Source organism: Gossypium arboreum, chromosome 7 (genome assembly GCF_025698485.1).
Source record: "Gossypium arboreum isolate Shixiya-1 chromosome 7, ASM2569848v2, whole genome shotgun sequence".
In the NCBI taxonomy this organism is placed as follows: Eukaryota; Viridiplantae; Streptophyta; class Magnoliopsida; order Malvales; family Malvaceae; genus Gossypium; species Gossypium arboreum.
Genome location: NC_069076.1, coordinates 14,468,973 through 14,492,130, shown reverse-complemented (window position 1 = coordinate 14,492,130; position 23,158 = coordinate 14,468,973). Strand labels below are relative to the sequence as shown.

Sequence of the window (23,158 nt, the reverse complement as noted above, 5' to 3'; positions counted from 1 at the left end):
ATAAAATGCGATTATCTTTTAATTCTTCTATTAAACATGATGGGATAAAATAAAATAATTGTATAGTTAGAAAGATTTAACTTGCTCTCTAAGGAAGAATCTTCAGGTGAAATTTCAAACAAATTGAAAAAGGAAAACTTGGGTTTAAATATTATGATTCACTCAATACTAAACTAGTGTTTCATCATTGAAGGAAGCATGGCAATGCCACCAGCAGCGGCTGAGATTGACGTTGAAAGACCACTTAATCTTGTCGGAATTCTAAGTGTTGTCGCTTCTTTCCCCATAACAGTATTTATAATTTACATCATAAGGACTTGTTATGAAAAAGCCAGAAGGCAGCTCCGACATCCGACTCAAGACATTGAGGCCGGCCGTCAATCCATGCGGCAACCGGCAGGGACCGTTGTAATAGACAAGAAGAATAATATCATTAGCACGCAAGAAACTACAGCCAAAGAAGGAGAGAGTGGAAGCAAGGATTGTGCAATATGCCTGGAAGAACTGAAAGAAGGGGATCGTTGCAGGATGTTAAGCAAATGCCGACATGTTTACCATCTTTCTTGCATCGATCGATGGTTGCTTAAGCACTCCCATTGCCCGCTTTGTCGTGCTTCTATCTACGTTTCCTGATCTAACTGCTTTTCTTTGCATTACAATTGTTTCATATTGTTATACTTTTATATTCGTATATAGCATTTGATCTGTTCTTCAACATTTATCAATGGATGCGGTTTTTTCGTTTGATCCTTTTTTTTTGTTCTTTCTAGCCCTCCCTTTCAAGTGTTTCGCAAAAAAAAAAAAAAAAAATCGATGAACTTGACATGATATGTTTAAACTTGGTTTCATGAGATGTTTGATGCACATTTTGTAATAGATTTTGATACTTTTTATAATTTGTTGTATTAACTTCAAAAATAATATTTATTTGTGGTTTATTTTATTTTATAATTTGACTTTTAATAGTGTATGAGCAAATTTAAACTCTATATTCTAAATTTTCATTTTTACATGTAGCATCTTATATGAAAAATATATCACTACAAATGTAATGTCATGTTAACTTATTATTTTCAAAAATACTTAAAAAAACACCATCATTATTTTCTATTTTTAAAACCAAAGAATAAATAATAATAATAATAATAATAATAATAATAATAATACTAAACAATTCTCAATTTTGCAATTCAATCAATCCGATACCATTATCTGAATTTAGATTTAGTTCAAATATCATTGATTATTTTAGTTAACGAATTTAACAATCATCATTTGGATCAGGACTGAAATTTCAACATTCAAAAAATATATGAACTAAAAAAATCAAAAATTGAAGAAGGGATTAACTCAACAACTTATGCACAATACAAAACTAGTAGCCGAATATAACCAAATTAACTTTAATTACTACTATGTAGGACATGACTAAAATTTCAAAATTAGAAAAAAGATATGAACTAAAATGAATCAAATTAGAGTACAAAGAACTTATGCAAATGTACAAGTGGCTGCACAGTCAATACTTTTTATGTTTTCTGAATGTTAATTATTTGTATACAAAATAAAGTTAAATGATCAAATAACTAATAAGTTTTGTAATAGCAAACTATTTCTGAATGGCACATAAAGGTGAGTAAAAATATACATATAATAGATAAAATAAACTGGGGATGTGTCGTATTATATCAATCCTAAAAAAGCCAATGCTTTCTTCTTGGTGCTCTAGTAGGAACATCTGTAAACATACATAAGTATATGGACTTCATTCATCTGGCCGATGAAATAGCAAGAATTGTGTGAAAGATAAAAAAAGAATAAGAAATGAAAACTACTAAAGTTGGTCTCACCTCCACTTGCATACAATGAATTGTAATGTACTTCACTCCAGAAGCTCAGCCAAATTTCTAGAATACACAATAATAAGCAACTTTTTATTAGGGTTTTCTTCAATAATTACATCACCATTAGCTGGTAAAATAAAGGAGAAAGAGAGAAGGCATCATTGGTTAGTCGCATAATAAATCAGGCAAGACATAAATAATATGTACCTCTAGTAGGACTTGCTTGTTTGGGCATGATCTCGATGTAGCAAGTGTCACGAAAAGAGGTGACCAGACAAATTTTGGCTCCGAACTGCAGTTGATACATAGAAACCCAATGAAGCAGCTAATAGATAGAATAACAAAATAAGCTTATTGCAAAGAGGTTTGAGTATTTCTGCATAAGCTTAACTTAATAAACTTTAGACAACCACATACAAGCACTTGAAAAAGTTGCATAGTAAGATTATGGAACTAATACACAAATGGAAATGCCTTTTCATTCAATTTCATTAGCATGGATTATCTTATCCATCTCCTGCAAAAGACAGATTAAATGCTATAACCTAGTAGCTTTGCAACTAATTTTTATCCAATCTCCACAAACTACTTGATGAAGAATATGTTTGAGGAGATAGAATAGAAAGAAAATGGAGGATAAGTAGAGAAATAAAGTGAAACCAGCAAGGGGGAAAAAAGATGGAACACTTTACTAAGGTTGTAAATGAATAGAACATTCAGTGAACAGTTTAATTTATGCTGATTATCAAGCTAAATAAACGAGTATTAATAAGGTTGTAGATTTTGAGGTTTGTTTATTAAACGAACAGAACATAAACAAAGCTTGTTTAGTTCATTTATATTCATAAACAAGCTCTTTATGTTCATTTAAAACTCATCTAATAAATTATTTAAAGCTTGTATAGACCTCGTTAATTGTTCAATTATTAGATAATTAATAATATAATTGTTTGTGAGCTTATTTTATTTATTTATAATATAATTATTAAAATTAATATTTTGATTATTTTGTATCTAAGTAATAAGATATATGATTATTTATTGTTTGTTTGTTTATTATTTATGAACATATATTTTATTTGTTCACGAACATGTTCCCTAGTCAACGGCAATTGGAATGCAAGTAGCAAAGAATCTGCCATGTCCACAAAGAGGATGTTAATGATGTAAATTTCTCCGAAATTAATTCAGTTTCAAGGATAAAAAAAACAAAAATTCCATTTAATATACTAATGCAACATGTTTTTACAAATCTAATATAAAAGCATAATGTGCAAATTTAATGTGGTGGACATGGACTTCTTCTAAAATGATTGCAGACAAAGTAGTGTTTCATTACATAGCATGTGTGGGCTTAACTTAGCTACTTCAGGCTCAACATAACTCTTCAAATTTAAGATATAATGGAAGATCCGAGCGACTCATTTTTTAGATGAAACAAACAATATACAGTAGCTTGCGAAAAACACGTTTCTACGGGGTAGTAACAAGAAGTCATTCTAAGGAGTCAAGAAGAGAAAATTTCAGCTTACTCGGTCAGCAGCTGCTTGTAGAGTGACATGATCTCCCCATTCCCCGGATCTAGTGGAACACAAAATTTTGCACTAAATGAGCTAGTATTCACACATTTTAAATTATTAAAAAAAAATTCTTTTCTACACATCCAGAGGAAATTAAAAAAGAATCAATATCTAACTTTTTCATCTTCTTCAGGTAGCCTTTGTACTTCATTGGAACATAGCCTTCATACAACTTTTTGGAATGCTTTAGCTGAGGTATAAGAAATTAAATGCAAACAGAAAAGAATAATAGGGAGTCAATAAATATAAACATAAGAACAAGAATTCTGTTAAAATTAACGTAATGAAAATAGAAAACGATCGCAAAGCAATAAGAAAAGAAAAATAAAACACACCGATTTTACGTGGAAACCTTTCGGAAAAAAAAAACCACGGGAAGAGGAGAAAAAATTCACTAATGTTGAGAACTGAATGATACAAGAGGAGTTAGAATAAGTGTAGTTTAATACGGGTTCTACTTGTGGTGCATGATCCGTCGGGGATCTGTTGGGCTATAGCCTTAGGCATTCGGCCCTTGGCCTTAAGCCCTCCACAGGTGCCAAGGATTCAGGTCACACAACTCTAACAAACTCTAATCTCACTTATTGTTTATCTAACCAACATCATGAAATGGCATGACAGTTTTCAGAGATAGAGATAATAACAGAGTTCAAATAAAAATAGGGTAAGGTACCAAATTGAAATTTTGACTATAGTTAGGTATATCAAATATGAGCTTAACCCTTATATATTACCAAAAAGATAGTGCTTTGTTCTTTCAATAGGAACATAGAGATCATACATGTGTAGGTAACTAGGTATCAACATACAAACATACATGGAAATCTTTGAGATTTAGAACTTGTATTAACGTGTGTTTTATAATTCAAGTTGGTAAAAATATTTTGTTCCCGAGACAATTTCAGAAAACGCATATATCAAATTGTCAGACTAAATCTTTTATATAATGTCTTCACCATATTCCATATAAGTGGAGACGTAATAAATCTCACAAACAAAAGAAAAAGATGCCTAAAATAAAAGCAATGAAAATCACCTATTTAAACAAGGAGAAATAACAAGTCAGAGTATTTGCTAAGGGAAAGAAGCTTCTTTATCTATTAGGATAACATCTCAAAGTAAGTTGAGGAGTAGAAAAATCTTACCTGCTTGACAATCTGCCTCCTAACATGTTTGTGGTAGTCTGGATTCCGGAACAGCTGATCTGCTAATGCTCGAAACTATAAAAAAAAAAAAAAAAAAAAAAAACACAAGAAAGATCTATCAAGGAAAACGGAGACAAAATAATGCAAATAATCATTAACTTCATATTGAAATCTCATTGTTCATATGCATCTGTGCATGGAAATATTTATAGGTATAATATTCATGATAGATGTGGGTATAAAAAGTGAGGATAGAGAAAGGATTAATCCTAGCAAAAAAGAAAGACCTGGCAATTTCCATCACCCTCCATTTGCAATTCAGCTAAACCATAAGTAGCCAACCTGAACAAGAAAAAACATATGATAACTAAATAAACACAAACCAATTTAAATGGATATCTGAAATGTAGAGTGTGAAAGGCTGGATATCATATAAATTGCAACCATCATGTCAGGAATTGTCTCTTCAGGTTAATGTTGTATTTGCTATGTTGCCAGAACTCGAGTACAAGTGTCAGGTATGGGCATGTATCTGTGTGTCTGACATATCAACTATAAGGAATCAAACACACAAGGATAGGATAAGGCTATAAAGGATCTGAAATGCGAATGCAAGAGCAGGGGTTCATCCAAATTATTTTATAAAGATGACTCGTATGTTACTCTTCCAGTAGTTTTAACATTTTTTTTATGAAAAGAATATGTATTCGTTATGTTATGGTTTCAAATATTTAAAAGAAAGCAACATTGGTAGTCCACCGAAAATGCCGAGACCAACCAACAGCTCATTTTCTGCTCTTGTTAACCACAAAACTAATAAAAACAAACCCGATAAGGAAGGCAGTTGGTTTTAGCCTTTTAGGAGCCATATAATGCATCAAATTATTAAAATTTATTTCTCAAGAGGATTTTCCAAACTTGAAGTCAATCAATCTCCCTCCCTCCCTCCCTCAAAAGAAACAGACAAATTAAACATCATAGCAAGCACAGGATTAAAGATTAAACTGCAGTCCAAACCATTTTATTTTTCTAAAGCCCTAAAGTGGGGCAGACTACAAGTACTGAACAACCTAAAATGAGACGATCAATGAGAAATTGATATAGTGATTATGATAAGATCGCAACCTTTCAGACAGTCGCTCATGATCTAAGGTTGCATCATTCACATCAGGGATTTCCCCATTGACACGAGGAGTGTGCTGTCAACAAAATGATCATGTCAACAATAATCAGACAAATAGAAAGTAATGCAGGTGAGGACAGACATTGAATTAATCATTATAGTAGCCCAAAATAGGCTTAATAGTCTTTTGAAAACCATGTTAGATTGAATTCACAATTTCCTAATCAAGTGCAAGAGAGACAAAAAGGTAGTACTATGGCACTAACTTACTCTTTGGTAGACTCCTATATCTATGGTAAGAGACGTTAAAGACAAAAGGACCATACCACTCTTCCTAGTCATGCTGCACTTGTACTTTGAATTGTCATAAAATTACAACAGAAACAGAAAATGCACAAAGAACACGTTTTAGCCAATTCTAATGATCAATGATCTATTTCATATTATGAGAATATCTGCTTCAGGCAATGGCAATTATACAATAACAATGCATATAACTCAAGGACCGAGAAAACAAACAATAATGGGAAAAGAAAACTTTAGAATGAAGCAAAGAAAGAAATATAGCTGGAATCTCAGAAGTGGTGAAAATAACACAATGTTGAACAATTATAGGCATCTATTGTAGGAGACATATAATTCCTAAAGTTTCCAAATTATAGCATTTCATTCAGCTGAACATAGTCCTTGTGGAATTAAAGAGAAGAAAATAGATTGCATTTTAGGAAATAAACTACTACGGCAATGCAATGCCGTACAGTTTTAAAACAATTGCAAATAGTTTTTCAACAAAGCGACCAACTAACAAATAAGAGATAAGAGATGATTATACCGGAATGGAATCCAGATGAGAGAGTCGTTTTCCAAGTTTGGCATTGTAGTGCAAGTTTTCCTCTTCTGCTAAGATGCTTGCTATGGCTTGGTCATCCTCTGTATCTTGGAAACTGCTATTCAAACTCGAGCTGGAGCTTGCACTTGCATTATTGTGCTGCCCTTCACTCATACTGTCTCAATAAAAATATCCAGCCAAGAAAACATGAGATTGCAAGAATTTAGGCCATCAATTATACTGATAGGAAAAGGTTGATAACCCTCCAAATCAAGCAAACACAATATCAAACATAAGAACATCAATCAAAAGCTAACAATCATCCATGATCCTAAAAGCTTAACAGCAAATCCTCAAAAGTAAAAAAGAAATCCCTAAAACCGTGGCTTAAAAATCCAAGTTATCCAGATGCTCAACGGGTATGTTAGAAATACCCATACCCTAAAAAACCCAGAAAATAAAAGACAAAATAATGGTTCCTAGAATAGCTCTTCATATATTCCATATAAGCATATGATAGATTAAAAAAGGGGTACGATCATTTAACTGTGATGCCTATAACTCTACGCTGAAATGGATTGGGAGAAGTCTATCCTAAACAAAAACAATTCCAAATTAACAATGAATTTCTTATAATTATCTTTTTTTTTCTTCCATTTTCTCAGCAACCAAGCAGAGCACGAGTCATCCAAGTAAGACAGGAGCCAGGGAATGAACATAGCTGTGAGAACAAAAACAAAAAAACAGCCATTGCCATAGCCATAGCCATAGCCACATAAAATCCAAAAAAAACAAATTGGAAATAGAGAATACCCAGAATAAAAATATTGAACAACTTTGGGAACTTGTTGATGTAGGATTGAATAGTTCGTTCGATCTTCTCAGCTGAAGCTGAAACGTTTTCTAATCGTATCAAGCTTTGCTTATTTAAATAAATGGAAAAATGAAAAGGCCAAAAAAAAAGAAAAAGGAAATGGTCAAAATAGTTGTCTGAAAAAATGTCTGAATTTTTACTGTTATTATTACAATAAGTCAATACGTAGTATAAGAAAAAAAAAACAAAAAAAGGGTGAAATTCTTTTGGTGGATATAAATGAAATATTTTAAATTCATAGTGAATTATTAAAATATTAAAATTATTATAATATGTTATATCAATGCAAATGGATCCCTTGAAAGTATATATATACAAAATTATAAGTACATATAATTATAGAATAAGTTAAATTAAAAAATAAATCAAAACTAAAATTTTGTATTTAAAAATAGATTAAATTGAATTTTAAATTGAGAAAGATATTAAGTAATTTTTCGTTTTGTCCTATAAAAGGGGATAACCGAATATTTTTGTATATAACTACTGTTCATGGAATTGACGTTCTTAATAGACTCTATGCATGCTAGACACGTGTATTATTCTGAACTACTTGCTGGATACTCCTTAGACATATGCGAGTTGAGTCCGTGAGCTCCCCTTGCAAGTACCCCTTGCTGACTTCGTACTGTGAGGCTTGCACGTATCCATCTTGTGTGCCCTAGCTAGGTCGGGGTAAGCGACCCGAATCTTATTTGATTTTCGGGTTGGTGATCATAAGTACATAACAAGATTAAAATGAAGTATTAAGATTTTAGAAAGGACTAAAACTGCAATTAATGGTTGAAGCCTATATAATCGATATACATCCATACAACTCACCAGAAAATGAAACTTGAGAATTGTTAAGACATTATCCTTAAGAAATGTTAAACGTATTAATAAACTTTACTTGTATGGGTAGACTTGGATTGACCAAAAGCCATTCCCAAACGCTTCTCCATAATTTCTCCTTTCATTTTTTCTATTGAGTCTTTACAATTTTAACATTATATCAATTATGTCCATTAAATATCTACTCTAATCTAAAGCAAAGAGTCTACTTATAATATGAGCAATTTCCATCTAATATTTTAACCAAGAAAATAGAAAATGTCTATGTAATTTTCTTTTTAATTTAAATTATCCATGTGATAGATGTAGACGTGTTTATAAAATAATTCATGTATCTTAAATATATTTTATATCATATTTGAGTTGGCCTTTAAAGTTTAAACTAATGGTTAGGCTAATGAAAATACTTGGTTAATATGATATTAATACTTTAAGGACATGCAAAGGATTAAAATTTGTTACCAAATGAAATCCTTCTAATGATATGGCTCTCAAAATTTTCTCTTCAATAGTCTTTTTATTTTGAATTATATATGATATTATTATTCATTTTTTTTGTATTAGGATCAATATAAGTGTTGATCTTATTGTTTTAAGTTCTTTGCTTGATATATGTATTCAAAGATTGTATTTTAATATATATATATATATATATATATATATATTCCTACTCAGTCCTCCACTTTCATTTGTTGTTAAACCAAGCTTTGCAATTTGGTGAAGCACCTAAGCAAAAATGATAGAGTAGTGCTGGAAATACCAATCATCCATTCCTCCTAAAAGAAAACATAAGGAAAAATAAAGAAGAACAAAATAAACAATTAATATATAAATATAATTAGTGTGGGGAAAGGTAGAAGATATGTTGATTGAAAATAAGTCGAGAATAAAAGTAACAAATCTTCATGTTTACATGTTTTTGCAATATAGTTTCAATACTATGTTTTATACCCAACGTTAGATAGGCTGTCCAATCATTATTTATTTTAATATTAATCTCACTAAAAGTTCTTATCATATCTGTTTTTTTTTTACTTAGAACTATCCAAAACCTCTCTCCAACCCTTAAATAGAATAATAATACGTTTCAGTGTACTCGAACCTATATTTTCCTACATTGACAATAATATCGATACCAATCGAGTCAAGACTCAATCAACTGTAATTATCAGTATTGTCATATTCAATCTCAAAACCCTATTTGAAGAACTTTATTGCTTAACACTTATAATTATCAATATCATATAATTAGTAAATAAATATTTTTTTATGTCTGTAGAATACGTTAAAAAATAAATTACATTTTTTTGACTAAATTACCTAAGAAGCCCTATTTTCAAGCATATTTAAGAAAATGGGTCGATTATACAATTAATTACTGGAAAGGGCCACTTTTTGCAAAACGCGCCTACGTGGCCGCGTTTGAAGGGAAAATTGCCAACAAAGCGCACCCCTAGGGGAGTGTTTTTTGCCACGTCGGCAAAACGCTTCCACATCAGCACATTTTGCTGATGTGGCAAAAAAACCTCCTAAGGGCGCGCTTTGCTCCGTATTTTTATATGTTAGGGATATTTGCATGTTCAGTCCCTAGGGTTTTTAGGGTTAGTGTTTTACCAAAATAAGTTAGGGTTTAGTGTTTAGGTTTTTGTTAAAACAAGTTAGGGTTTAAAGTTTTAGTAGATTTTAAAAATAAATTAGGATTTAGTGTTATTTTTAAAATTATTTAAATTACGGTTTAGAGTTTTTAAATAAATTAAATAAATTAGGGTTTTATGGTTTTAAATCAATTAAGTTAGGGTTTTAAATAAATTATAGTTTAGGGTTTATAGTTTTAAATAAATTTAGTAAATTAGGGTTCTAGGGTTTTGAATAAATTAGGGTTTAGGGTTTTAAATAAATTAAGTAAATTAGGGTTCTATGGTTTTAAATAAGTTAAATTAGGGTTTATGGTTTTTAGATAAATTAAGTAAATTAGGGTTCTAGGATTTTAAATAAATTAATTCAGGGTGTAGGGTTTAGGGTTAAATTTAATTAAATTAGGGTTTAAGATTTTTTTTAAAATAACATTGTTTTTATTTTTTAAACAAAATTGACTATTTTGTACCCTTAAAAAATAATTTTGAGAAGACGTTTTTGAACAAATAGTGTCAAAAACGCTTCAAGCAGGATGCACTGTCTGCAAAAATACAGAAAAAAGCTCTCACGTGAACGCTCTTATTCTACAATAGTTCCTGAAAAAATAATTTTGAGAAGATGTTTTTGAACAAATAGTGTCCAAAACGCTTCAAGCAGGATGCACTGTCAGCAAAATTATAGAAAAAAGGCTCCCACGTGGACGGTCTTTTTCTACAGTAGTTCCTGAAAAAATAATTTTGAGAAGACATTTCTGAACAAATAGTGTTAAAAACCCTTCAAGCAGGATGCATTGTTAGCAAAATTATAGAAAAAAGCTCCCACGTGGACGTTCATTTTCAACATTAGTTCCTAAAAAATAATTTCGAGAAGATGTTTCTGAACAAATAGTGTCAAAAACGCTTCAAGCAGGATGCAATGTCAGTAAAATTTCTGAAAAAAGTAAAATTTCTGAAAAAAGCTCCCACGTGGATGCTCTTTTTCTATAGTAGTTTATGATTGGCCTTAGGCCATAAACGAGGAAAATTTCATTCTTAGGATGCATAAGTTAGAGTAAGTAAAATTAGAGACGCTAAGCAGAATAGAAATTGAAAATGAGTGAACGTATTAGTGTTGTTATTTACTATGATGGTGAGGTCCGTGACACCGAGAACGACGTTGATTTTTATCAGAGAACACAACACAAATGGTTTTTAACCAAAGTATAGATTTTATAAAATTTCATAAAAGAATTAGGCGTAAAATCTTCGGAACGACACCAAGTAGGGTTTTTTCTATTAAGTATTGATTTTGTGCTTTGATTGATTCTGTGACATATGACTTATTTGATATCAAAGGTGTTCGTAGCTTTGAGGTGATGGTGCAGACTCATGTCGCTAGTGGATCAACCTATCTTGAGTTATATGTTCAATTTTCATTACCAAATGAAACATTTGCGACTTCAACATCAACTGTTGTTTTAGAGGAATACACGACCCCTAGTCGACACTCTGTTAGTGGGAGGTAGAACACAGAAGCGCTCATGTTTGGTGGCAGTATGGAAAACACAACTCCTGTACAACACTCGGTTAGTAGATGGGACATGCACATATGTGGGTCAAAGTTCGATGTTGGAAATACGTATTGATGAATGAATGACATCAACTTCTAATGGTTGGAAATCCACATCTGATTGGGGACGTTATGAAATGTCCACAAGAAGAGATGATGGTGGGTTGGATGATGAGTCTGATATGGATCCACCTCGAGAGCCTGGCCCCGATGGTGCAGAAGTTGCATTATTTTCTGAACTGGAGCTTGTTCCATCCGAACCTGAAGACGTTGAAGGGGGTTCAGATGAAGAAGAAGAAGATCTACGATTCAGGGCGTACTCGCCTCTAGCCCACATGCATAATGTCGATATATCGACAGATGATATCTTGGAGTTTCCAGATCTACCACACAGAACTCGTGACCATATAGGTTCGACATTGGATTCGGGTGATTTGGAAGTTGGTAAAGAGTTTTCCAGTAAGGATAGTTTTCTTGGTGCTTTGAAACAACATAACATCACTCACGGGGTTAACTATAGTGTGTTTAAATCCAAATCTGAGAAGTTTAAGGCCAAGTGTGTAGTGCAAGACGGTACAGGTTCATGGAAAATCATGGCTTCTTTAGGAAAAAGACAGGCTTGTGGGAGATAAAAAAGTACAAAGGTCCACATACCTGTTTTGCCGGTACAGTATCACTGGGTGTTTAGGGTTTTAAATAGTAATGTTATTACTTAATGTTGCATTATTTAACGTATTTCATTGACAGGTGTTTCACAAGATCATCCCAAGATGGATTTAGGCATGATAGCTAGCTTAATACTACTGATGTTGAAGGCGGATCCTAAGACTTCTGTGTCATGCATAATTGCCAGTATTCGTAGCCAATTGAGGTACACGCCCTCTTACTACAAGGTTTGGATAGCTAAGCAAAAAGCGTTGGAAAATATGCATAGTGGGTAGGATGCTTCGTATAATGATGTTTGGCAGTGGTGTCAGGTGCTGGAGAGGTACGTCCCAGGTTGCATAACAGACCTTGAAACGGTCCTTGCATACTACAACGATTGATTGCTCCGTGGATGCCAAGTGTTCAAACGTCTGTTCTAGAGCTTTAAGAAATGTTGGGACGCATTTGTGTACTGCAAGCCATTGGTACAAATTGATGGTACCTTTATGTATGGTAGATATACCCATCGGCTATTACTAGTTGTGGCACAGGATGGCGGTGGAAGAATCCTTCCAATTGCGTTTGCAATAACACCGGGGGAGCCAGCTGATGACAGGGATTTTTTTTCTTTCTAGGTTAAGGAGGCATGTATGCCCCCAACCTGATATCTGCGTTATATTGGATCGGGGCACTTGAATACTAGCCCCAATTGAGTGACATGAAAGCTTATGGGATCGCACACACCATTGGTATTGTTTAAGGCACATTGTGTCCAACTACTACGGGCAATATCAGTGTACAACTGAATGAAAGCAAGTAACCAACATGGGTATTTAATCTCTAGTAATATATTTTCGGTTGTAAGATTCAATTTATTCTGAATGGAATATTGGTATGTAATTTTCACTATCAACTTATATTGGCAGGGTACGAGATCAATAAGGACCGTTTTCATGAAATGTTGGGGAATTTGCGTTTAGTTAACGATCAAGACCCAAACTACCTCTATAACATACCTTTCGAACAGTAGATACAAGCATACGACAGTGGCCTACGATATGGTCATATGACCAAAAACCTGGTTGAATGCATAAATTTTATTCTAAAAGGAACGCATCATTTGTCGATAACCTCAATTGTGCAAGAAATATTTTTGTTTGGCGGCACTATTTCCAAAGTGAGCAGCAAGTTATAAAGGCCAAATGCAGGGAGGCCGTGTGTGGTTATGGAAGGTATTGTAAGAAATTAACAAGGTGAAGGTGTGGGCTAACATGATGCACACTGTGTGTCATGATCGCGACAACCTATGGTTTCGTGTGACGGGGTTTGACAAGTGGAGCCAATTTATTACCGGTGGGCAATATCATGTACACCTAATAAATAAGACTTGCGACTATAGGACGTTTGACACACTTTGTTATCCTTGCGCTCATGCAATTACAACTTGTTAGAATCTTCGTTTGGATCCCACGAGATATGTCGATGAAGTGTACAAAATAGAATACATGTACAATGTGTGGAGACACGTATTCCCACCGGTCCCAGATGAACATAAGTGGTCGCCTATATCGCTTGCTATGTTTAAGTTGTTACCGAATAGAGAATTGCGTCACAAACTAAAAGGTCGACCTTACTTGAGTAGAATACGTAATAATATAGATATCTAGGAAAAAACCAACCAACAAAGTTGTATGGATAGTGTAGGAACCCAGGTTATACAATTCAATCATGTCCAAACCGAAATAGTTGATAATTGTTGTTATGAAATGATGTTGCATTATTTCTATTCAGTCTTATTCAAAAGAACTTATATTTTATTCAAAATACAAAATTAATTTACTATTAAAATATTAAAAACAACATCTTTTTATTAAATGAAACAATATAGAAACAACTTCTACAAATATATTAAAAAATCAATGTATATACCGGTCAGAATCAATGCCACATGGGGGTGGACAATGATTACGCACTGGATTTCTCCTTGGTTGCTCCGGCAGGGGTTGTGTGTGTTGGGAAGATGACCCACCTTGGTAAAATAAAGAATGTGAAGGTGTTTGCATCACCCACGGCGAAGGTGTTTAAATCCCATAAGGTGATGGGGAATGGTAATGAAATGAGCTCGCCGATGGTGCCTCGTGTGATCCCTGTGACGACGATGGCCTATATATCATCGGTTGAGTTGGAGTCATCGGGAAAGGAGATGTACCGGGCCATGCATTCCAACCTGGCATAGGACTAAGAAAAGGAAACATATAAGGGTTAGGATACATGTAAGGGCTAGGATACGCACCTAGTATAATCTGAAGGGTTTGTGATATGGGTGTCGTCGGTTGAGGCATTGCTGTTGATGGGCTCGGCGATTGTGTGGGTACTGTTGATGGGCCCGTGCTGTTATCCCTTCTCCTTGGATTTAAAGGGCCCTGTCGTTCCCTTTCCACACGGATTTTTCGAATCCTCTGCTCTTCTGACAGCAAATGTGACTTGCCATGGATCCTAAACCATGGCATGTAATCTGGGGTACACGCTAACTCTAGGAGGATGATCAGTTCGCGATTAGGTATATGATTATACTGGTTTTCCCAAATTTTGATATATTCTGACCAGAATACCAGCCAATTTGTATTCGTTTGCCATAAGTCGATTCTGTACTGGTCATCAAGCACCTCAGGTTCCTCAGGAATCGATTGTCGGAATCCAAATTATCGCAACACTTTATCCGTCTGGTGCATCTCGATAGAAGCATAATTGACCAATGGGACCTTAACATGCTAAATGTTCGAATTTTGAAAGAATTCTTCCAAAATTACAGCCCATATTACTGGATCCTTGTATGGTGTCCATTGAAACTATATGAACAGGATAATAATATTAGTTATATACATAATTCTGAATACTAAATATAAAACGACTATTTTATGTATATATATTTTATTTAATACTTACTTGCGCTTCTGACCGTTGGTCTAATAGAAGCCGTATATCTTCAAGAGTGGTAGGTATTCCAACATAACTCACCAGATGATTTCACCTAATTAAATAAATTTTCAGCATACAATTTTATTTTAAATCTATGGAATAATTGTAAAATCAAATAAAAATTTTACCTTGTTATGAGTGGGTATGTATATGGGCGGTTCACTCGAGGACAAGAAAATGGAAAGCGAAACTGAGCCCATGATTGTAGTAGTGATAGGCAACGTCCAATTTTGGCTTTATTTGGTGGCGTTGCCCTGCACATCTCCTGGTACAATGTTGCCAACACGGCATAACCCCAACTAAGTTCGCCAGCTGCTCAAAAATCAATGAGTTTCAGTAGCCACATCAGATGTACGAGGTTTCGTAACAAGTTCGGCATCAAATAACCTCTAATCATCTAAAGGATGTATGCCCGAGCATGTCGTATTCTTTTTACTTCAGTCAAATCATTCTCCGGCTCCAGGAATGTTTCTCGTAACCAGCCTATCTCGATACGACCTCTGTAAATATTATTCGGAATCGCACCCAAAAGATCATAGCAAATGGCTCTCCAATCAATAGATTGAACGGACCCAGTGAGTGCGGTCCCATCCACTGGCAATCCTAATTGTAACTGGACGTCCTTCAATATGATAGTACACTCTTCGCATGGAAGATGGAATATGTGCGTCTTTAGTTTCCACCTCTCTGTTAACGCGCTAATGAGTTTGGATTCAACTTGCACCCCCTTCCTATAGTCGCCGCGTGCAAAAAACCTGCTTCCCTCAAGTAATTTTCTATCAATGGTAATGGCGGACCAGACATATTACAAATATAAAATTGTAACACCCAATCTACTGATTGTTATAAAAATTATAAAATACAAATTAATTAAAATTACATAAATGAAAAATATTAAATAATATTCAAAATTTAAAATAAACGAAAAAATATTAAATAATATTCAAAATTTAAAACAAACCGTTACTATTTTCATTTGTTCGATTGAGATATGTTTATGATCGAGATGAATTAATCCCCCGGCCATTGCTAACACTTTGAAATTATAAAAAATAATACTAATTGAAAAAAAAAATTAAAGTAAATAACTAATTATAAAGAGCTTTGAGAAATTTAATGAGAAATTAGAGAGCTTTAGGGAGAAATTGTAGAGATTTTTTGTTAAATTGTGAAGAAATTATGTGTGAAATAATAGGAGGGGGATTTTATACTTTTTTTTTACCATTGGACCCCTCAACGGTAAAAAAAGTTAGCTGTTGGGTTCGAAAATTTTCCAGCAAAGCGCACCCCTAGGGGAGCATTTTTTGCCACGTCAGCAAAATGCGTTGAAGTGGAAGTGTTTTATTGATGTGGCAAAAACGCTTCACCAGGGACGCGCTTTGCTGGCAATTTTCCCCCTTAAACTCGGCATGTAGGTGCGTTTTACAAAAAGTGACCCTTTTCGGTAATTGATTGTATAATTGGCCCATTTCCGTAAATATGCTTGGAAATGAGTTTTTTTAGGTAATTTAGTCCATTTTTTTACGAAATTTAATTACATTTATCTTTTGTTAAATATTTTACTTATTTGAAATACAAAGTTGCTTTGTTTTTAAAGTCTTTTTTTTTTCTTTTGAATGAATTTATTTCTTCCTTTGATAAAGAATAAAAATTGAATTCTCACATTTTGCAAAACTACATTTTAAGAATTGATTAATTATGATTTAAATAATTTAGGCTATAATTTCGTGCATCACATCATTGGTAAATTTTCTATTTTTGAGCATATTAAATATTACTATTGTTTTTTTAAATCTTAATATTATTATAATAAAATCTTCTTTAATTATTATTGTTGATGGTTCTCTCCTCCTCCCCTCTTTTGGTATTACTCTTCATATTTATAAGGTGTGATTCTTTGATGGGACGTGTTAGAGGAAAACTAGATGCCATGTATGAGAATACGTTATCCCCCTAGACCTGAAACGTATCCTCTGAGGAGGTCCTTGAAGAGGTATCCTTGTAGGTGTACAAATAAGGAGGTGGCAAGCTAGCGAAGGTTCCTTGATTGGGTCAGATTTCGGATCACCCGGGCAAACCGGATTTCAGGTTTGTGAAGTATTATATAATAATTTGTCCCTCACCTTGTCGAAGAAGAGTTATAAAGTGACTCTTCTAAGATAGGTTTACATGCCTTACTCGTGTAATTGAGGGCTTGTTACATAAATTTTAATTGAAACTTACTAAGTAAACTTTGTTGCATGACAGCTACATGTAAACTTCGATTCTTTGAGTGGTGTCACTGATGCTGATTTGGTTTTTTTCTCCATTAAAACTGTCACTTAATTTAGCATGTAACATTGAGGATAATAGCGGTGTGTATAGTGAGCAACATAGCGAAAATACAATGAATTGTATGGCAAAAATACATACAGTATAATGAAAATATGGAAAACTATATATCAAAAAATTAGGTGAGCTGTTCAGCAAAAATTTGGCGAACTGAATCATGAAAATACAACGAGCTATACTTTGAAAATATGACACACTGTATAACAAAAATTTAGTGAGTTGTGCTTCAAAAATAGTGCAATTGGTAATGCAAAATACTACGTGTTGTATTGTGAAAATACTACAAATTGTATTGTAAAAATAATGCAAACAATGTTGCAAAAGTACTACAGACTGCATTGTAAAAGTACCGCGAATTGTACTGGAAATCTTGTAAGTATAAGGCTGTTATCTTAAATTAGCGAGCTGCAAGATTTCAAAAATCTTGTAAGTATAAGGTTGGGATCTTAAATCGTTAAACTGCAAGATTTGAAAAATCTTACAATTTTAAATTGGCGAGCCGCAATATTCGAAAAATCTTGTAAGTATAAGGCTGCAATCTTAAATCAACAAGTCACAAGATTCAAAAAATCCTGTAAGTATAAGGCTACGACTTAAATCGGTGAGCCGCAAGACTAAAAAAATCTTGTAAGTATAAGGTTGCAATCTTAAATCGACAAACTACAAGATTTGGAAGATCTTGTAAGTATAAGGCTGCGATATTAAATTGACGAGCCATAATATTTGAAAAATCTTGTAAATATAAGGTTATGATCTTAAAGCAGCAAATTGCAAGATTCAAAAAATCTTATAAGTATAAGGCTGCGATCTTAAATCGACAAGCCACAAGATTTGAAAAATCTTGTAAGTATAAGGCTGCAATCTTAAAATGACAAACCGCAATATTCAAAAAATCTTGTAAGCAGTGAATTGAGGGAAGAAGAAAATTGTGGAGCAAATTAAGGGAATGAGAAAAATCATGCCAATTTCATTCTTAATCATTCTACTAACAAATTTTCCAAAATAAAGGAGAGAGAAACCCTAAAACAGTTTCACTAAATCTCTTCGCTACTTACTAACACTCATCGCTAACTTATCATTTCACAATTCACCACTTTGCATTCTAGCCCATAACATACAAGGTTACTATATACTAAAAACATGGAATTATAATAATCAACAAAAGCAAGCTTGATATATTAAATCAAGTTATAGATATGTACCTTTTTATAGACTCATGTTAGGGCCTTTGAAAGCTTGATGGAGAACCATTCTGCTAATATTTCTTGTATTGTCCCCCACTTTGTATTGGCAAACTCTACGGACGTACACTAGTTGCCTACGAGTATTTCGCCGCTCCCTAGCTTGCTTATCTTCCTGGTTAAAAGAATGAGTTGACCTTTTGATTTCCTCCACTTTTGCAAACTTGTGAGCTTTTTCATAAAGGTCTACTAGGTTTTGCGTTCTGTTAACTGTGACCGAATACTGAACCTGCTCATTCAACACCCCCATGATGAAAGCATCAATTGCCTATTGATCTTCTAAGTTTTTTGTATTTAAGGTTTCCTTATGAAAACATTTTATTTACTCATGTAAAGACTCCCATTCTTTCTGCTTGACCAACATTAAGTTTAATGGAGTACTCATGATTGTTTTGTGGGAAAAAAATCTTTCCTAAAACAACTGGCCTAGTTGTGTGAAGCTCCTAGTAGAGACCTGTGGAAAAGAAAAATACCAATCCTTAGCTCTTTCCTTTAAAGTTGTGGGAAAAGCCTTGCACTTCCCAACATCCGAAGCTTCCAAAACATTCATGTAGTCGTTATACGGCATTTATAACGTCCCAAAATTCATGTTTTTGAATTGTTAAAACATGTCAAGTGAATTGATTTGATTCAGTGGTTAAGTGTTAATTATGGGTGTTTGAGGTCCTGTGTTCAAATACCTACCCTTTAATTTTTTATTAATTTTGTTCCAACCCTATCTTTGAACATTTAGCTTATAAATTATTTTTGCTCAACTGTTGGCAAGAATGAGCTTGTTGGTTTAGTGGTAAGGCTTCAACTTAGCCAGAGGTCTTGTGTTCGAATCCTCCTACGTGCAAAGCGAAAAATATGTTTATTCCTATTTAAATGTGTTGATCATGTGTTAGTAGTTAAGTTAAATTTGAACTTTGGATAATCTGTTAAGTTGCCAGAATAGCTTCCTTTTCACAATTTTTGTGGCCTTTTTTCCTTTTATTGATTTTGAATCTTGTTTTAGTGTGTTGTGGCCTCTCTTTCGTGTTTTGGTATTGGCTATGCGTTATTGAGAGGTCGAGTAAGAGTATGAATTTCTATGAGTGATGTAGTATTTTAGGTTATTAAGTTTTTAAGGTGAGGAAGTAATCTTTCAATCAGTTCTTGGTACTTAATCTAATTATTTTGATGCAATGTTAGAAGTAGATCATGAGGTGTACGATGTTTCTCCAGTGAATTAGGTGTTTTAGGCTATTCTTCGTTCAAGGATGAGTGATTGAATGCAAATTGAGGGCTGCTTGGTTGTTAGGGTTGAATGCCCTATTGTTTGGGCTAAAATTTTAAGAAGCAAAGGTTATTTCCTCTTAATTAGTTCTTGTTCTGTTTGCTAATTTGTTAAGTTGAATGTTGTTTTTAGGTGCTGAAATTACAGCTATTGTGTTGGCACCGAAAATGACAAGGTGTTTACCTTCTGTCTCGAAAAATGCATAGCCAAAAAACCCACTGTCGATGTCACATGATTGTGGGGGCCACACATGCATGTCTTAGGCTGTGTGCCAGACCTAGTGGGCTACATGGGTGTGCAAGCCCATTTTTTGTAAATTTGGGTTAGGGCCATAGTCCAAGTGCGGTTCGAGGTTATTCACTTCGTAGACTCTATTGTGTGATATGTATGACTTCTGTATATAAAATCTGATACCTTGCCTCTATATGTACAACTTTTGGTAGCAAGTTAGTATGTTCTGATGTGTAAAACATGTATGATATGTGCATCTGGATATCATAAATGTATTTGCATATGCATTAGGGTGGGATTATGATGTGACAGAGGAAGTGTTGTTAGTTTAATGATATGCCTTATCTGGTGGTTTTAACCACATATCTATTTTGGTGGCTTGACCACACTTATCTGATTCTGGTGGATTATTGCACGATGTCTATCAACTTGACTGCATTATTCTAAAAAGTGACATACGCTCACTTATAGGTGTTTGGGGTTGGACGGGTATTTATTATCCTAATTGGTGTGTAAGGATGGACAGAGATGGTGTGTAGCTAATGGAGATAGGATCTGTACCTGTTCTTTATTTAGTGCTGCATTACGTGATATGCTATGCCATCCATATCTAATTTGCTAATTATGTTGCATTTCATTGCATCATGTGCCATGCTGTGTATTCTGTGTAGTATCTGACTTCTATATGAATTGTGCTATCTATTCTGGTTTTATAGGCTGAGTTAGACACTAAGTTTGTTTGCTTATCCTTTATTTTTGACTTCTCAAGTGATCAACAAACTTAGGATCGGGGGCACATGGGAGCTCAGATTGATATTCCAATTTTTAAATGGGACAGTTTATGCTTTTAAACTATTGTGGAATTTTTGGGGTTTTCTTTTACTGTAAACTATTTTGGACTTTATTTTTCATTTTTGATTTGCTTCTATCAAATTTAGTAATTAATATTTTCAAACTGCAAAACTATTTATTTTTACAATTCAAGTCATAGTTTAAACAATATAATAACTTAGAAATTTCCATTGCAAAATAAGGTAATCACTTAAGTGTTTTTCTATAATGAAATAAATACTTTTAACGAGTATATTTTCTAAAAATTGGAAAGCGGTTTACCAAAATTAAAATTGTCAAAATGTACATTCTTGAATTCAAAGTCTGGGTTTAAAATGAGTTCATGTAATTCCTCAAGATTCGGCTATAACGTTTATGCCGGGTGTGGGGTGTTATAGCATCAGATGTGGTCATGGGTCCCTTCTTCTCTTGAAGACCTCTTTTGGCACTTTAAACTCCAAAGGTAAGCTCACTGTTGTAATTTCTGAAGCTAAAGGATTGTTAGAATAAAAGACCTAATCCATGTCCTCGATGTGAGGATGTAGCGCCTAAATGTCTCGACGCAAGGCATCCATTTCCTGTTGCCATAACCTTGAATGCATGTACTCTATAGCCTTCCTCCTGCAAGGGTATGTTGTTATCATGATGACTAGAATGGTCTGATTGCATCTGTGACAGCCCAAAATTGACCCTAGTCGGAAGGTGGTCTCGGGACCACAAAACCGAGGCATAAAAATAATTAAAAATTTATTTTGATGCCTATAATATGTGTGTGCTCATGTATGACATTTTATGATGATTGATTTAGTGTTATAAGGGTGAATTCCACAAGAAAGGACTTAGTAATGAACTTTGAAAGTATGATAGGAAATGTGTGATGACTAATTAAAGCATGCATGCAAAATAATGGACTTGCATGTCAAATTCCCCTTTATAGGTGGTGGCCGGCCATGACAAGGAGGATGGGCTAAACATGTCATGAAACATGTTTTGTTGGTGCATTAGGGTGAAATAATAAACAAAGGTGTATGGGTGATAAAAAATGAAAAAAAATGTGTGTGAGTGTGGTAATCCCCCATTGCCGTGAGTTGTAGAGAAGGAAAGAAAAAATTTTGTTCATCCTTTCTTTGAGCCAAAACTAAGGAAGAAGGAGGATTTTTGCTTCATGCTTGGTTTGGAAGAGATCTAGAAGGAGATTTGGCCAAGTTTGCATCAAGATTAAGGTATGTATGAGGTTGTGTTAGGAGTTTCATGCATGTTTTGGTTGCTAACTTGATGTGCATGTTAGCCATGGCTCAAATCTTTGTTAAGCCATGGAAATGGTATTTGGCCAAAGTTGTTATGGTGATAAAGCCATTGCATGCTAAGTGTGAAGCTTGATGATGATGCATGCAATGATGGATTGTCTACTCTTGAGCAAGATTTTGAGCCTTCTTTTTGATTTATCATGATTGAAGTTGAAAAGGAGCATGATTGTCATATTCGCCATTCATGAGCATGGTTCATGCTTCTTGCATGTTAGTTAAAATTTGTATTTTGGATGGCTATGGACACCTTGAAAATTCGGCCATGCTCATATTGTATATATATGTTTGCACATGATGTTTTGGCTATGAAGTAAGTGATGAATAAGTTGGTTTAAAGAAGAAGATGTTGAAGAATAATTGTGAAATTTCAAGCACAATTCGGCCTAGCACACATATAAGTGCTTGATGCTATATTATAAGTTTTGAGCCACAATATGCAAAGCATTAACTAGTAAAATGCATGCTGTTTTTGTGAGGTATTAAGTGCATAATTGGCCTCAACATGTACATGAATATTCGGCCTTGGGTAGCCTATTGAAGGCCTTAGCATTTCCTTGATGCTCAAATAAATTGTATTGAATTGCTTGATGTAGTATAAAATGTGCATGACCATTGTGTATTCAAGCTAAAGAGTGGCCATATGACCATTTAAAATCCTTGTCATATTCGCCATAAGCAAGCACAATGAGGTTTTAATAAATTGAATTTGTTTGAATTAGCTCAAGAGCTAAGAGGGCCACAATTGGACAAGGGGAAGGAAAAGGTGATCGAATAGCCGAAAAAGCCGTTCGACAACATCCGAGGTAAGTCCTCAAGAAGTGATCTTACTTGAATTATGTAAGATGAAACATGGATGTGTATGATTATTGATCATGTGTGTATGAGTATTTGAATTCCACCGGGCTAAGTCCCGGCGAATATGC

At 33.9% G+C, this 23,158-nt stretch overlaps 2 protein-coding genes across 2 annotated transcripts; one reads left to right on the top strand and one right to left on the bottom strand.

Moving 5' to 3' along the window:
* Nucleotides 1–52: 52 nt before the first annotated feature.
* On the top strand, nt 53–750 carry LOC108487093 (RING-H2 finger protein ATL39-like). The gene has a single exon (XM_017791329.2). The coding sequence runs from the start codon at nt 199–201 to the stop codon at nt 631–633; it is 435 nt and encodes a 144-aa protein (XP_017646818.1). The 5' UTR covers nt 53–198; the 3' UTR covers nt 634–750.
* Nucleotides 751–1,491: 741 nt separating this feature from the next.
* LOC108468442 (OVARIAN TUMOR DOMAIN-containing deubiquitinating enzyme 11) lies at nt 1,492–7,548 on the bottom strand. The gene is made up of 10 exons (XM_017769327.2): nt 7,335–7,548; nt 6,525–6,696; nt 5,695–5,768; nt 4,857–4,911; nt 4,570–4,644; nt 3,541–3,614; nt 3,377–3,425; nt 2,052–2,136; nt 1,851–1,907; nt 1,492–1,738 (listed from the first exon to the last, which is right to left on the bottom strand). The coding sequence occupies exons 2-10, from the start codon at nt 6,693–6,695 to the stop codon at nt 1,695–1,697; spliced, it is 684 nt and encodes a 227-aa protein (XP_017624816.1). The 5' UTR covers nt 6,696; nt 7,335–7,548; the 3' UTR covers nt 1,492–1,694.
* Between the last annotated feature and the right edge of the window lie 15,610 nt (nt 7,549–23,158).